The 17,225-nt window shown below is 39.3% G+C and overlaps 1 protein-coding gene across 2 annotated transcripts; it reads left to right on the top strand.

The window, feature by feature from the left end:
- Positions 1–298: 298 nt before the first annotated feature.
- cpsf6 (cleavage and polyadenylation specific factor 6) lies at positions 299–15,829 on the top strand. 2 transcript variants are annotated; one of them, XM_042402979.1, is made up of 11 exons: positions 299–405; positions 1,995–2,204; positions 2,444–2,547; positions 3,552–3,697; positions 4,020–4,193; positions 5,526–5,633; positions 6,722–7,220; positions 7,606–7,721; positions 7,859–8,012; positions 8,275–8,473; positions 15,230–15,829. In XM_042402979.1, exons 1-10 carry the CDS (start codon positions 346–348, stop codon positions 8,459–8,461), a joined length of 1,758 nt encoding a protein of 585 aa, XP_042258913.1. In that variant the 5' UTR covers positions 299–345; the 3' UTR covers positions 8,462–8,473; positions 15,230–15,829. The 2 variants fall into 2 exon arrangements, with proteins under 2 accessions (XP_042258913.1, XP_042258914.1); XM_042402980.1 differs by lacking the exon at positions 5,526–5,633.
- The last annotated feature ends 1,396 nt before the right edge of the window (positions 15,830–17,225 follow it).

The raw sequence follows: 17,225 nt of genomic DNA, 5'->3' as shown, positions 1-17,225 counted from the left end.
TTACTTAGTGCTCTCTCTCTCAAATTCAAATTTCAAATTCAAATTTGCTTTATTAGCATGAACGTCAAAACACAACAACATTTCCAAAGCATGAAGAGTCAATGAAAATAACATTTAACACAACATTGAGATTGATATGAATTATATATAGTATATCTATGTATATATATTTACAGTATATCCTATGTATGTATTTGTGCGTCTCTCTCTCTCTCTCTCTCTCTCTCTCTCTCTCTCTCTCTCTCTCTCTCTCTGTCTCTCTCTCTCTCTCTCTCTCTCTCTCAGTGTTTGTGTTTCGCCGCTGTTCTGCACCGCCAGGCGGAGACAGTAACGGGTCAGAGGAAAATGGCGGACGGTGTGGATCACATCGACATCTACGCCGACGTCGAGGAGGAATTCAACCAGGTAATAAATCCACATTCGCCATACTTCGAATAACGGTGCAATGTTGTGTATATTCGTGTAACATGTGGTTGTTATTATGGTTGGAGAATTACACGCTGGGCTGGTCAAACAAGCTTCCCTCGCATACAGGCCCCCGCTTCACCATGCTGCAAGTCTGCAGCCTCGGCTAGCATTATCGGCCCGAAATGTTGCATTAATACTTTTGACGACATTTAACACAACTTCTGTTGCATGTACCAATCGATGAATCCAGTCTATTAATTTCGATAAACACTAAAAGTAACTGCTTTCATTGTTTAGAAGTCGCACAGCTTCGGGCCTTGGCGTGGCCGCCAAATAAACGCAGTTGCGTTAGCCAGCCAGCTAGCTAGCTAGCTAACCCATTGCAGCTTTATACAATGCTGTTTAATACTTTAAGTTCACCGTGTTGCTGTTTTTACAAGCTAAGCTGAGGTCGGAGCGAAGTAAATAAAATGTGGGCAACTGGTGAGGTTATTGTTTAACGTATGAAATATGAATGCATTAAGGGACGTATGAATTGTTAGCTTTTGATTGTTAGCTCGATATAGCATCAATGTTTGTGCTCGGTAGATGTTGTTCTCGCTCTTCTCACACGCCCCTTTCCTGTATAGCTGAAAAACACAGTCAAGTCTGGTATTTCCTATGTTGTCCTTGTATTTAATCTAGACACGTTATCTACATCAACATCTTAACGAAACTGTTGATAAACCTAATTGTGCGCTCTGAAATTTAACTTGGAGGTTCATTCAGGAGTTTTTCACTGGTGGTGGAAATAAGAAAACATAACGACAGAGCTGATTTGTTAAATAGAGAAGTAGTTTAAAGAAATGCTCCATTGCTCAACGATATAAAGTAAACAAAAGTGTAAATTTAATTGTCAAATGGTAATAAAGGCATCACTTTTATTATTCTTGTTCAATTATTACTACAGGTATGTGTTCGGAAACTTATATTGGACATTTTACTGACAGCACTGTAAGATAAAGGCAAAATGACATTGAAATACATTTTAAAAAGAGTTAGATAGGAAATAAAAATAAGCTAAAATAGAATAAGACAGATAAGTTATAATGCAGTGTAAGATATTACACGGTAAAAAGGGACCAGCTATCCTGACGTGACATCATCAATGAGCATGTTTACATGCACTCCAATGCTGCAATTATTGAGAGCTTCTGCAATACTATGAAAACATTTACACAGTGACTGTGATTTCTCCAAAAACATGTTCTTCAAACATGCATTCATTCTCAGTCGCTTTCTCAGTTTTTCACCACGCATTGATGTTTGCATTGGCTTTTGTATGAATCTGGTAGTCTCTCCAGGATTTTGCAGAGTTTTTGTTTTTTTTGGGGGGGGGGGTGATTATTTCGACCAAAAAATTTGGTTTTGCTGCAGCTTTTCTCAAACATTGTGATAAAATTTACAATATTTTATGTCCTCTCATTGCTGTAAAATTGCATTAATTGAGAGTGTGTTGTTCTACACATTTTGACACTGAGGGTCACAGTGCAACTTCTCAGAACTCCAGAGATTTTGAACTGAACTGTTGTTATTGTCCTTTACAGGAAGCTGACTACCCGGTTCATGAGCAGATCGACCTGTACGATGATGTAATATCCCCATCGGCCAATAATGGTGATGCGCCAGAAGACCGTGACTACCTGGACACACTCCCTGCGCCAGGTGGCACAGAAGGAGGGAAAAGCGCCCCACCCAATGTGGTATACACCTACACAGGCAAAAGGATTGCCCTATACATTGGAAACCTCACATGGGTGAGTGTTAGATTTATTTTCAGGCCACTTAGAGGAAAAATATGAAAAATTCATGCTTGCTGAATACATTTTCTTGTAAGGGAAGACATTTTAGACTGCCCTCTAAATGAGGCATTCTTGTGCTGTGCCAGATCTAGACTCACAAACTAATCTACAAGTTGCTCTAAAATGTTACACAATTCTTTAATTAACCAAATCAGTAAATTTATATACTGATATTTCTGTCTTCTCTTATGCAGTGGACGACAGATGAGGACCTGACAGAAGCAATCCGATCAATAGGGATCACAGATGTGCTGGAGATCAAATTCTTTGAAAACAGAGCCAATGGACAGTCCAAAGGGTGAGCTTTTCTGTGATGTGATTAGACTTAATCAAAGCCTGTTAAAGATTGTAATTACTTGATGTTACATTTAATGTGAGAAGTGATTGAATTTCCATGTTGAACAGGGCAATTTTATTTATTTCTGAATCAAAAATGCGAAATTACTATAGTACCAGTCAAAAGTTTGGACACCTTCCAGTTTACTTGAATGAGGGCTTGTATGCATATAGTGTTTTTCTCTGGCAGAAAAATGCTGGCAGGGTGCTGGAGAGTGGTGGGATGAAGCACTTGTGCAGTGAGAGAGAAAAAAACAGCTGTGTGTGGGTTTTGTTTCTATGACAACAATATCTTGACAATTTCTTTAACACTCACCAGCAACATTCATTGTCCAGCTGATCTGCTCCCACAAATTGGCTTTTCTGTCTTTGTCATGATAGTTTCTGTCTGACATATCATAAAGCTCAGGATAGACACAACTGGAACGAGCTCCTCCTCAATTTTCTTGGTTACCAGGGTGACAAGTCCAGCACCTTTCTGAAAAGTTCAGAGATTTTCAAATAGAAGTGCTTGGAGCGGTTGCACAAAAAAGATGGAGTGCTCTGAGAAAAGCATGCGGCGTGCTGTTGAATATGCTCTCTCCTCATTGAGAACAATCGAAAAAAGATGCTGGCACTCAGAAAAGAGCCAGAGCCTTAGAAAGTGTGTCCAAACTTTTACTTTTTTTTTTTTTATTTCAATTAATTTTAATTTGATTTGAAACCCTCTCTGATGTGCTGCAGGGCTATACTAGTCTGTGCATCCTGAGATGACAGACCTTGTAATTTGATGAAAATTTGGCCATCAAGAATTAAAGCTGAATTATTTATATTATCAAAGTTGTTGTTTTTTTAATCCTTGCCACCCAGATCAAGGCAAGAAGGTCATTATGAAACTCGATGATAAAAAAAAATGTATCCCTGGTGTGCTAACTCTAATTGTTACCATGAATGTGATCGCATGTGTCATCTGCATGTGTCTCCCAGGTTTGCTCTGGTGTGTGTGGGCTCAGAGGCATCATCCAGGAAGTTAATGGAGCTTCTGTCAAAGAGGGAGCTCCATGGCCAGAATCCCATCGTCACACCATGCAACAAACAGTCCCTCAGCCAGTTTGAGATGCAGTCACGCAAAAGTAAGTAGGGCAAGTGCACACATGGCAGAAACCAGATGCAGCCAGCAAAAGTTAATTTAATATGCACACTTGTCACAGTGCTGGTTGAAAGAAGTCTTGCAAGGGAAATACTGCACCACTTTGTCTGCTGATAGGCTACATACATAATTTATGTACAGTCAATCACAGAAGTGTGTTTTGCTACAGTTATTCATCCAGTCACAAGATTTTAGACAAAATTCACTCAGCTCCATGTCTGAATGTGCATGCACTGCACAGACATTTATTATTTATTACATATTAAATGGAAAAGTGAATTAGTCTTGTCTCACCCTTTGCACAGGTACCCAGTCAGGCCAGATGTCTGGGGAAGGTAAAGCCGGTCCCCCTGGCGCTGGCCCTCGTGGAGGTTTTCCCATGGGTAGAGGCAGAGGAAGGTTTCCTGGACCACCTGGCCCTGGAGGAGACCGCTTTCCTGGTCCCGTTGGGCCTGGAGGGCCACCACCACACTTCCCTGGTTAGTTTGGTAACAAGTGTTTCTGCCAGTAGGGTGGGGACCGTTCCCCCTATCAGTTGAAGGATGATATTTAAAACATGCACAAATCAGTTGAAAGTGTTAATAAGTAAATTAAGCACAGTTTACTCTATATCAGGTCTGAAAGGCCAGCAATCAACTCTTGAGATTTACTTAAACAACTTAAGCCTCTGCTTTTATTGGATAGCATTTCAGCAAGTTAACAGGTTAGTTCAGTCACTGACACGACATATCATATGTCAGTCATCTATTGAAAAAGAATATCTGATTATTCTGCCTGTGACGAATGTTACATTGGTCTTGCTGTACCAAACAAGGTGAGTCCATAGCAGAAAATATGGTTGTTTTTTTTTTGTTTTTGTAATCACACTAAAGTATTTTTTTTTAGTTTTAGTAATATAAATGAATTCATGGATGGGCTCCCAGTGCATTCATCCATGACTGTCATGAATCACACTGTTAGCTCACTGCAGTATTTGTGATCTGTGACGTGTATGTATGGATGTGTTGGGAATCAGCCTTGACGGTGGTTGTGCTTCCCCACCTGTTGAGGTTTATGGGTCGCTGGATTTACAATTTAGACCTGGTGTTGACACTTTTTATAAAATGCCTTGATATTGTGAATTTTATGTTTTTGTTTTCAGGGTTGTGTCATTTTATGTGGTCATTTTTTTTCACAATAATATAGGAGTGCAAAAGATTCAAATAAACACCACAGTGTGACAAGAACCATGAAAATTGAACATGGGATGAATTAAATATTCTGCTTTCTGTCTGGCCGTGCTGCTTTGTTAGCACAGTCCAGGCTTTGCTAATACTCACACCCGCATGGAGCCAAGGCTAGTCTGTTTTAGCGTGTGTTTCTTTTGGATCTTTCACCCTTTAAGTCTCTCCTGGCAGGGCTGTGTCTGTGCATGTCTCCCTCCCCATATGGTTTGTTCTTTCGTTGTCCCTCTTCACCTCCAGTTGAACAAATAATCCTTCCCTGGCTGCAATTTTCTGCTCACTGACAATTTCCAACACCATTCCTTGACAAGCAGTTTGCCCAAGGCTACACTTGGCAAGCTACCAATCTTAAACTCTTTACAAATCTTAGATTGGCCGCCTCACACCCCTAGTAGGAGAGAATGGAGTTGCCAGCTTTTCTCTTTTTCCCATTTTTGCGTCTCTTGCCATCCATCCCACCTTTTTCACATCTCTTCTTTCGCTTAGTGGCTGGTGCCCCGTGCTGCTGGGCTGTGAAAGGCCTTCAGTTGGTAGGCAGAAGTGAATAAAGGGAAGGGTTGTGATTGGTTTGCTTTCTCCCCCCATTAGGCTCGGGGATGAGACCAGATCTGATTAGGCACCAAGATGGCCCTCTGATGGATATGAATTTCAGTCCCTTCCCGCCGGGGGGCAGGAACGGGAGCTGGCGTGGCAGAGGTGAAACACCTCGATTGATCTGATTGATTTGATCGATCGCCTTTTTATCCTAACCCTCAGCTGTTTGTTGGTAGAAGTTTTGCCATTGACATTGTCAGACTGCTCCAAAAACAGCTGAACACTGAACACTCTTACGTCCCTAAATAGACAGTTTCCACAAAATGCTGTTGGCCCTACATGAGGCAAGAATAAATATTTCAATGTGTTGACACTGAAACATTTTAGAGAAGCGCACCACTTAGTGATGTGCTGAAGAAGAGTGAAGCGGCAGAAGCACACAGCAAGTTTCTTTTAAGACCACACTGCTTTCCACCTACTCAATCACATTTATACTGCCTAATGGCAAAAAGCCTTTTACACTTGAATTTATCAAGTCCTATCAGACTACACAGTGCTTCTGTAGCTGTTATGCTCCTCGATTCTCTAAGCTTGTGCAATATCGCAGTGGAGTAATCTCACATGGGACATTTTTTTTGCTAGATTATTTGCTAATGTATACGATATGAAATGCAGGAGTATGTCATGCTGAACTGTTGGTGCCCTTGGCAACTTGCAGCAGTGCATTCTTTCCATTTAGTGCTGTGGAAAAAGAATGCAGAACTAATTGGGAGAGCTCCGATTGAAACAAAGCAGACTTGATAAAAGCCAGCACCTCATCTGTTTGGTTGCCTTCTGATTTCATTTGCAGCATTATTTGTTGGCCTTTTGACATGTGTTGTTTCCTGTAGCTATGGCTGCTCTTCCTTATCTGTCTGTGTCATTGTATCTGCTTTGAACTGCCTTAATCAGTACCAAAGGGTATTTACATATGAAAGGAAAACTTGAAAGATACAGGATATTACAAGACGCTAAAATTAGAGCTAGGCCAATAAATCAGCAGGGCTGATGTTTTTTTTTTTTTTTTTTTTTTTTTTTTTATATTACATTAGTAGAAAAGGTCCTCTACATCATTTTACAAGAACACTTACTTTCTCCATCATACTCAGAAATGTTGGGGGGAGCCCTGCCTTCTATATCATAAAAAAGACAGTTCATTAGGCCTTATGTTTCATGCATTCTTCTGTTTTGTCTCTTGTTTTGTCTTTTAGGTGGGATGCAGGGTCCCCCACGGCCCCCTCCCGGTCCACCTGGTCCACCAGGCCCTCCAGGACCTCCACCTCCTGGCCAGGGTCTTCCCCCTCCCCTTGCTGGTCCTCCAAATCGCGGCGACAGGCCTCCTCCCCCTGTTCTCTTCCCTGGTCAGTTTGGCCAGCCACCAATGGGACCCCTACCGCCAGGCCCCCCTCCTCCAGGTTACGGCCCTCCCCCTGGCCCCCCACCCCCCCAACAGGGCCCCCCACCCCCAGGACCATTCCCTCCTCGTCCCCCAGGCCCCATTGGGCCCCCCATGGCTTTGGCTCCACCTCCTCACATGCCAGGTCCTCCACCAGGTGGCCCACCACCAGCACCGCATGTCAATCCTGCCTTCTTCCCTCCACCTGGCAACAACAGCATGCCCCCCAACGACAGCCGAGGACCCCCAGGACCAAACGACCCATACGGACGCCCTCCACCTTATGAGAGAGGAGACTATGGTCCCGGAGGCCGGTGAGGATGGGTGGTGGGGGTGGAACAAATAATTGATACGGCAGTATATCATGTTCTCTTAGCATAACGTTATCAGTCCACTGGGAACAAATATTATTACATATTATTATTATTATTATATATTATTACAAATATCTACAGTATTAAGCAGTAGAAATATGAACTTAACATAGTATTGTGCTGTTTTTGTAACAACCTGCAGTTCAGAGTTTTTTTGTTAAAGATAATTTGCATTGGTGACCAAGATTACAGATGCTAGGAACTGGTATCTATTTTCACTCTCTGAAAATGAATTTATTACGTTTGACAAAATAGATTCTGGCTGAAATTTGCTCACTCTTCCTTGGCATTATTTGTGACGTAACCCGTGTGTATGTATTTATAGGGAGATGGAGGCGTCACGGACCCCTCTGAGCGAGGCCGAGTTTGAGGAGATCATGAACAGGAACAGAGCCATCTCCTCCAGTGCCATATCTAGAGCGGTGTCTGACGCCAGCGCAGGTAATGCATAGTTATTCCAGAAACATATCATACAATTGCATGCATGTGGGTGTTTGATCAGATGTTGTGTCAACAAGACAATAACTGGGACCCAACATTAAACAAAGCCTAATTCTGTGTTCTCTTTTTGTGTCTAGCTGACTATGGCAGCGCTATAGAGACCTTGGTGACAGCCATCAGTCTGATTAAGCAGTCCAAAGTGTCAGCAGACGACCGCTGCAAGGTCCTCATCAGTTCTCTGCAGGACTGTCTTCACGGCATCGAATCAAAAAGCTACGGCTCTGCCTCCAGGTAAATACTGAATCTAGTTGAGTTGCCACTAAACATGACAGTGAAGCTGGGCTATACTAAAGAGACACGTCCAACTAGTCGTCAAACAGAATATTTTAAATAAAGCCTAAAAAAAAAAAAGATTAAGGGATATGGACTGGCATGTATGTTGATAGTGTGGAAGATGCTTTAAAATTGAGAGTTTGGCACCTGATTATACTACTTTTGTAACTTTTTAAACCCTGGTACACGGTCCAATGATGCTTCTCTTTGTGTCTGCTAGGCGAGAGCGTTCCAGGGAACGTGACCACAGCCGCTCAAGGGAAAAGAGCAGACGCCACAAGTCCCGCAGTCGGGATCGGCATGAGGACTATTACCGAGAACGCAGCCGAGAGCGTGACCGCCATCGTGAGAGGGACAGGGACCGAGACCGGGAAAGAGAGAGGGAGAGGGAGTACAGACACCGCTAGGCGAGAGGGGAGGTGGGTACAACTTCTCCCTTCTTACGTTCTTCTGTCATAAGCTGTCTGTGTCTTCTTCATTAGTATATTTGTCTGAAAGTGGACTGAGCTGGAGCAGTTCAGGCTCAGCCAGCCTGAACTACATGGCAAGAGAAGAGAACACCAGTGTTGAGTTTTAAAAAGTCCTTTTTGATTGCTCACCTTTTCTCTTCTGCATTGGATTCGTAGGCTGTAGTTAAAATTGCTGTACTTATTTGGTCAAATTTTATCTACAGAGGGTGTAAAAAAAAAAAAAAAAAAAAAAATCATCCAGAATAACAACAAAGTCACATAGAAAAAACTGTTGACTGGCTTTGAAATATTTTAAACCTTTTGAAATCGTGAGGAGGAGGATGTGGAGAGAAGAGGTAAGCAAGGAAAAACCTTTTTACTACTCAGTTCTTTGGTTTCAGGTAGGTGTGAGGTAAGTGTTCTTTCCTTCAAATTTCATAATTGGTGATCACAGCTGTATTATTGTGTAAGATGTGTCTCAGGAAAATGTGTGTAATACACACTTGTTTGTAAGAGTTGATTCTGTCCTTTGGTTTTTTTTATAGTAACTCTCCCAGAATACAGTAATTCTCCCTGAAAATACACTGATAGTCACTGGAAATTTACTTCATGGATGCATTGTTACTTTTTGGTCTACAGCCATTTGAGGCTAGTAAATTACAAAATTCAGCAGCCACTTTGTGTATTCAGCTGAATAAATTCAGTTAAATTCAGAATATAATAGTTAAAACAGAATGAATAATCTAACAGATAATACATGTTTGGCTGTGGTGGGTAAAGTTTTGCTCTATTTCTTCAAATAATCTACGTAGACAACATCTTTTCTTATCTGTTTGGCTCGTAAAATTATCTGAATTTTGAATTTTACCAGCAACTATGGCCAGTGGACCAAAAGTTTTCTCTAGATTGAATGTATGAGTTTACAGATTATTGAAATGTTTTGAGACTGAGTTGGTTTGAAATACTGGTTCCTTGAGTCATGGGTAGGTTTCACAGATGTCAAAGTATTTCCCATCATTTTTTTTTTACAATATTTAGTACAGATTTAGCTTTTTTTTTGTAATGCGTGGTTTGTTTTTTTTCTCCAAATTGGATTGTATTTTGAGAAAATATATGGCAATATATACATGTCAATAGTAGAGCAACAGTTTATAAAAAAGCAATGATGTATACATGCTACCATTTCAATTTGAAACACATGGAACATATATCATTGTCATGTTATATTGTTAAGAAATTGAAAATTTTTAAAACAGTGTCAGCATTGGATGACTTTTTGGACACATAAACATTTTGACAATGTGATTGTTCTATATTTGCATCATGCATGTCAGTAATATTGCCTGACATTGTATTTTTATGTCAAGTGTTTTATAGCAGAGTGTTGCTCACTTTGCAGTCACTACACCTCAATTTAAGGCATTGGGGTGAAGTTTAAAAAATATTCATGCAAATGTTATTTGATAACATGTTTTTGACAACCAGGATATGTGCGTGGTGTCGAAATGCTGATGCCCTTAAGTCACATAATCATGTCACATAGATTGTTAGAGGTAAAGGTCAGGGGAAAAAAAGTTTTGATGCTCTGCCCTAATTGATTTGTGGCATTGAATCGATATTGTTTGTAATTTGTTGATTTTCAGAATGCTTCACATTAAGGATTCATGCATAATTACTCCCAGTATCTTACTCGTATGTTATTGGCAAGAGTAAATTACATGTAAACATGGAATAGAAAGTTTGTAAATTGAAAGCTAGAATCAGAATATCAGTGTTTTCCGATTCCCAACTTTTTGTGCCTGTCACCAGGCCATCAGAGGTTCCTGACTCAATAAAACTGAAAAACATACAAAAGAAACCCAAACATTTTTATCTGTGAGACCTTGTAAATAACATTTAATGTATACAGTATGCAGCCAATTAATGTAATAACAATTGTTATATGCTAAACGAAGTTTTTATGTGCTTATTGTATTTGTATCTTATGAATTAATGTAAAAGTAATGATTTTTTTAAGTGATAAATTGACCCTAGGTTGGCAAAAGATCACGCAAGTATTTCTGAATAACTTGGCTCATAGCATTGTGAAAGCTCCATGTGTTCTTCCTGGCTTTTGGATGTTATGGATGAGTTATAGATTACATCATCTGAAATAATTTGACACTAGTTTGTATATGATTGATTTTAGTCGGTTGCAAATGATTGTAGTATAATACTTTTTAGACTAAATTTCTGAGACTTGCTGGTGTTTGTCATGGATTCTCGGTGTCAGGGTTTCACAAATCATTTTGTAATCTTTGTATGAAGCTGTTGTCTTCCATTGCGTCACTTGCGTGTTGAAAAACATAAATATTGTCAATTTTTGGAACTGCAGTTGAAATATCGGTTTTGAACGTTTTTGTGTTGTTCTGATGGTCCTTTTCTGCCAAAGCACTAAGATGTTCTGTATAAACTAGTTCTGATAGCGCAGACCCGCCTCCTCACATCCACCCTGTAGCGTACATTTGCCCTTCAGCATCTCTGTACAGTGGCGCATAACCCCAAATAATATTTGTCATAATTTTAAACGAGGTTTTACACATAAGCCTCACCCTCTCTTGTCAGTCTACCTCAGTATCTTAATCCAGCAAAAATATTTTCTATACATCAAATTATGTATGTATGAACTTTTCTCCCCATGTTCTTGCCTGCTTCATACTGAGGAATATTACCTGGGGTGTTGTCTTTGTGTATGGAGTTGCTGAACTGCGAAGACAGGTCGAACCATGCCAAAAGAATGTAACTCAGTGACTGTCATAGAAACCTGTCATGTGATCTGATTAGTGTAGAGTCATGCTAATCTCTAGCTGTCAGTGCTAGTTAGGTTGCTCTAAACTTTTTTCCACCCAATTCTGCAATTCCTACATAATAGTTTGACTGAACAGTAAGACTTTGTGTCCACCGGGAACCTCTTTGCAAAATATTACGCTTCCTAATTGTTTAATAGGAAGTATACAGCGTTTTGAGTTACTGTGTGCTTACAGTATAGCATTTGTAAATTTTCACAATTGCAGAAGCTAAATGTAAAAAACTTAATTCTTGAAAGAGCATTTAATTTTCAATAGCAATACATCTTTTCAACTGTATCTTTGATTTTTAACCGCCAGTATCGGAGAGATCCCCAGTGGACACAAGGCCTAACATCTTTTGGTAATATGTAGATTGTTGAGTATATTTTTGCAAAAATGTTTTTTGCAGTATAAATGAAAATAACAAAAGGAAGTGGGCAAAAATGTTTTTTGTAATAAGGCCAAATATGTCCATTTTCCATTTGTCCATGTCCACAATCTGTCAGATATAAAAGAGTTTGTTCATCAGGAAAACAATTGAGAATTAATTGCCAAACATACTGCTTTTATTCCTGATAGTAGTGTAGATATTTCTTGTGTCCACAGATGTGCTCTAACACTGTTTTGTTGGTTCATACAGCCATGGTGGGGTGCAGTGTTTGTACCAGGCAGAAATGACGTTTTATTATTTCTTCAGTCTGTCTGTAGGTGTTTGTGTGCTGGGGATTAAATCGCTGATGTCCTTTCAAACAAGCATACTATTTGCTCATGTCAAACCAGGGTCAAACAGGTCAGCAGTGAGCATCAATGCCCATTTAATCACAGGGTGAAAAATAAAATCTATACTTGTGACTGGAGGAGATGGTCAAGCTATCAAATAAATGAAAAATGACTTCATTTGGCTCAGCTAAAGCAATTTAAGGTAATTGTAATACAAAGATAATATTATGATCCCAGATAATGTTGAACTAATCTGCTATGTAGTTTTCAGTGGGTGGAATTGTAAAGGTGTAGACTTTCCACACTGCCTGCATTAGGTAACTCTTTTCTGACAGACCTGCAAGCCTCTCTGAAGACATTGTGATTAATTACAGTGGAAGCAAAAGTGATACACACACGACAAGCCTGCTACAATATTTAAATATGATCTGTAAGGTAGGAATTGTTAAATGGTAAGTATCATATCTCAGGCTTTTTTGTGGAGTACCTTTTGTCAGAGGTCAGTATTTCATGCACTGTTTGACCCTGGTTTGGCTTTGACCTGTTCAGTTTGCATGCTGTATTGGCTGATAAAATGCTACACACTTTCATGTTTTCTATGAACTTTATTATTCTACAATGAACCTAGGTTAAACAATATGGCATATTTTTAATACGGCAAATGATTTATTAGTCTGATATCTGGATGTAATTTGACCATTGACAGACGTTCAGTATTGCCCATTCCCACTTGTACTCGATGTTATAGCCCATTTAAATAATAGTGTGACAAGAAACACCAGAGTTTAACTACTGTGTTGTATAAAATGTTATTGTCGGATAACTGTTTTTGTCTGCCGCCATGCACCATGTAAAACAAAACCCTTTCTACAGCAAAAACTTTTCGAGTTTCAGTATGCATTTGAACCTTTTGAGCCATATAAAATCACCTGTACTCATTTGACCTGGTGCTTGTAGTGCAGATACCAGTTCTAATTTGACATTTCTGCACCTTGTAAAGCCAGTAAAATCAAGTTATCAAGCTTCATAAATTTGATATAAAATTAATAGGAATACATTTATAATTTGACATGACTTTCTGTATCAGAACTGTTGTAATTTCTGCTGAAACTTTCTTTTGTGAGTAGTTTTAAATGGGGAGGAACTTACTCGGGCGAGGGGACTGTTGTTAGCAATTTAATTAGCCAAAGCCTTTTATGATAAAGAAGTTGCCTTTCCAGTTACCTGTAACTCGCATGCTGGACTTCCTCAGTGAGTACAAAATATTGCTTTTTCACTGGTATTGGGTTTACCAGACCATATACTGAATCACATTTACATTGTTTTTTTTCAGTTATATGTAAAAATCTTGGTCTGCTTTTGCAATCAAATGGGCGGTTGTGTCAAAGTATCACCTACTGTGTCTAAGTCAGATGCGTGCCTTTCTCTTTGTAGTTTTGTGTTTTTAATATACAGCTCTTTTTGTCCTTTCTGTGTCTATTACTCCTATATGCCCAATTCCTGAAAACTAATTGGTTGTGTCACAACCAATCATGCACTGTTTCTATGATATTTGTCAGTGTTTTTTTTAGCTGTCAGTGTGTCATGCCCACCATTACCAGTTGGTTGTAAAGGAAAACATGAACAAGGTGTTCTTGAAGTTGCTGAATGACGACTATAGGGTCCATTTTGCTTGGGTTGTGAGGAGTGACTAAGACCCTGTTCACATCTGGCATTAACATGCGTCTTGGGTGATCTAATCACAAATGGACAGCTCTTGGTACATCTGTTCACACCTGGCATTAGAATGTGTGTCTAGTGATCACTTGTGATTGGATCTCATTTCCCCGCTCTATATGCAAATAGTTTCCGTTTGCAAAAACTAAATGTATTTTGGGGGGTTTTTGTTATTTTTTTTATACTGACTCTTCTGCTCAAATGGAAATCATTTGAGCCTCACTTGGGAGAGAGACTCAGCAGCCAATGTTTCTCCGTTAACTGTTTAGGGGCGACTGAGATGGTCACTAAATGAGAATAGCTGGTCCACCTTAAGCCACATAAATATACTTCTCAGCCAACACATACACGGCCAGGAAGACAGCGTCAACCAGTGCACACACAACAAATCGGAGGTATGCAGATATCTGCACAGAGTTAAGGTAGACTGACCGTTAAGGTGGACCAACTATCGCCCCGAATGAATATGTACTTCTGCTTACGAAGAGGACGTCAGTAGAGTAGACAGTCCTTCAGTGTGGCCCAGGACACATTCACATACACACTGCTAAAAGAATGTGGCCATATTCGGCCCAGATCACCTCCGTATGTGGTCTGAGCGCTCGGACCTCACTGCATCCTCAGTGCATCTTGAGTGAATTCACATCTGTACCTAGAGCTGTCCAGTTGTGATCGGTCCACCCAAGATGCATTGTAATGCCAGATGTGAACAAGGCCTAACAGGGAAAAATTATTAAAATAGGTTAGTTAAGTATGTCAAGGTATTAAAATAATACTGCCAATGACCTGTGACTTCAACAATAAAGAGCTATAGGATTTTGGGTTAATTTAAAGCCTAAATTTAAAAGACCTCAGAAAGACTTTTGATTTGAAAATTACATTCTAATTATTGTTACCCTCACATAAATAAATTAGTTGATTCTTTTTAGAAGTCAGAGAAAGCATATTGTAAGCATCAATAGATGAATTTACTCATGTTTCTGCAACAGTGATAAATTGCATCTAGGCATAGACTCCCCTGAATATTGGTGTATATTTGTTGTGTGTACATACTGATAGATTTCACTTTTGCTTCTTGGATATTTCCTGTTCAAGTTTGCATGACATGTTTTTTCTCTGTGTCTGTGCTGGGGTTGGGGACAACACACAATCAACTGAGCCTTTAAACAGAAACAGAAGTCAAGTGTCCTGAAAAAGGAGTTTGGTCGTTTATGTGCCTGGTTTTTTCAGTTTTTTGTCCTTTGTAATTTTTCCTGATGACACACCTCTTGTCACCAGACAGTGTTCACTAGTTGGATTTGGACGACCTCTAATTTTGTGGCTCAAAGTGATGGTGAATTGACCCCAGCCCCGGTGTGACTATGTATGTGTAGTCTAGAGGTTTAATGGTAAAGGGGGAGGGAGTGTTCACTGTTGGGCTGCCTCGAAACCAAACTCCACCCTTCGTTTTGACACCTTTCAGCTAACAAGGATCAAGGATGGATGGAAAGGAGGAAGGACTTCAGTGCGCCACCACCTCCCCACCCTGCATGACCGGACAGGATTACAACCACAGCCGCCACCTCTTCCTCCACCCCTCCATCTCTCCTCTCCTTCTCCACCCATCCTTCTCTCTGTCTGTTCATCTTGTCTGCCTGACTAAGAGCAGTGGATGGAAGACCCTGACCCTGTGTAAGGCTATGTTATCCAAGCAGCTTATACTCATGGTAACTAAAGATGAAAGGAAAAAGAAACTTTCCAACCAGCTCTTTTATTTTTATGTTTTATTTGACATGAAGATGAGTATGTGTGATGCTTCATTCGCAAACAAACAATAAAATGGCCCGCACGACCCTCAAATAGAAGACACAAACATTACATCTTTTTTTTTTTTCTTTTTTCCTTGGCTCGCTGTACCGTGTACATTCAGTTTAGAGACCAGTTTTTATAGGGTACATGTTTGATGTTTTCTCCCCACCCCTCCCTCTCATTTATTCTTTTCATGGTTAGTATGTTTGTAAATGTCTTTCTGCTTTTGATTAAAAATTAGATGGTGTTGTAATAAAAAATGTTTACTGAGGTACACTTTGCATTTGGTGAATTCCTCTATATGGTTGGCTCATTTATATTAAATGTATATTTTGGACAGCAAAATGTTTTTCATATTGAATTGGTCTGCTTTTAGATGATTTTTTTAGCTTTTTATTGGTGAGTGGCTTTGTGTTCTAGATGTTTTAAAAGTAGATGTCTGTTATTTAGTACCTTTTTTATTTTCTTCCTTTTCTCAAATGGATACAATCTTTTACAAGGTAAGACAGATAAGTTGAATGTACTATTTTGTAATGTGCTGATTGGTGGATAAGAACATTTATAGATCTTTAGCGATTTGAAAGTCTATAAGCAGCACACAGTAAACCAAAAAAAAAAAAAAAAAAAAAACGTAATCATGCTTTGGTTTTTGATGTTTGATCTGCATGTATTTGCACTGAATCACCACCACCATTGCCAAACCAAATTGTCTTTGACATCTTTTTGTTTTGTTGATGTGGGATGAGTTCATTACTGGCTTAAACAGTCCATGCTCACTCAGCCATTGTAGTTACAGCTCTCATGAATTGGTTCTTCAAATATCGGTGAATTCTATTTGTTGGAAATTTGTAAATCCAAGTAAAGTAATTGTAAAAAAAAAAAAAAAAATTGCTCCCATGTTCCACACCAAACATGTTTTTGTTTTTAATACACCCCGTAGGTCACATCATGAATTAACTGTTGACCACAACATAATGAACAGATTTAAGTGGTTATTTATATGCAATTTGTAACCATGACACTAACACTGTCAAATGCCATGCAACATGTCTTTTTTTTTTTACACCATCCATCATGTTGCATTTTTGTTGGTATAGACTGTGATTGTCAACACTTTGTCTCAAGATGATAGGTATTGAAAATAAGCATGAATTTACATGTTTTTTACTCTGTCAGATCAAGATAGTGAAAATGATTGAAACAAAAGCTTATGGATCAAATAAGACTGAAAGCTAACATTGTTATCTTGTATGAATGCAGCAAAGACCAAAACACTAACACTGATATCAACTGGTTAGACTTCCTGTTTTGTTTGTCCACAATACCTCCTTTTATTGATTAAATTTAATTGTCACCTTCTACTTTAGAATTTTTGACAGAAAATGTGCTGGAAAATATATTTTGAGCTGATTGGTTTTCTTCTCAAGATGCATGTTTGTCTTTTTTTTTTTTTTTTTTTTTTTTTTTAATCAGTCATGTCAGGTTAAATCTCCATGTTCATCACCTGAAATATTTCATCTCAGAAGGTATTTGATATATGTGGACATTGTGGACGTCATTGCTACAGGAATTACTGAACTATTATTTCCCACAAAGCAATGGCTCAGTGGTAAAGCCGCTGAACAGATTATAACATTTTCAGAACCCCCATGATACTGTTGAACTGTACT

Source organism: Thunnus maccoyii, chromosome 23 (genome assembly GCF_910596095.1).
Source record: "Thunnus maccoyii chromosome 23, fThuMac1.1, whole genome shotgun sequence".
In the NCBI taxonomy this organism is placed as follows: Eukaryota; Metazoa; Chordata; class Actinopteri; order Scombriformes; family Scombridae; genus Thunnus; species Thunnus maccoyii.
This window is presented reverse-complemented; position numbering and strand designations above follow the sequence as displayed.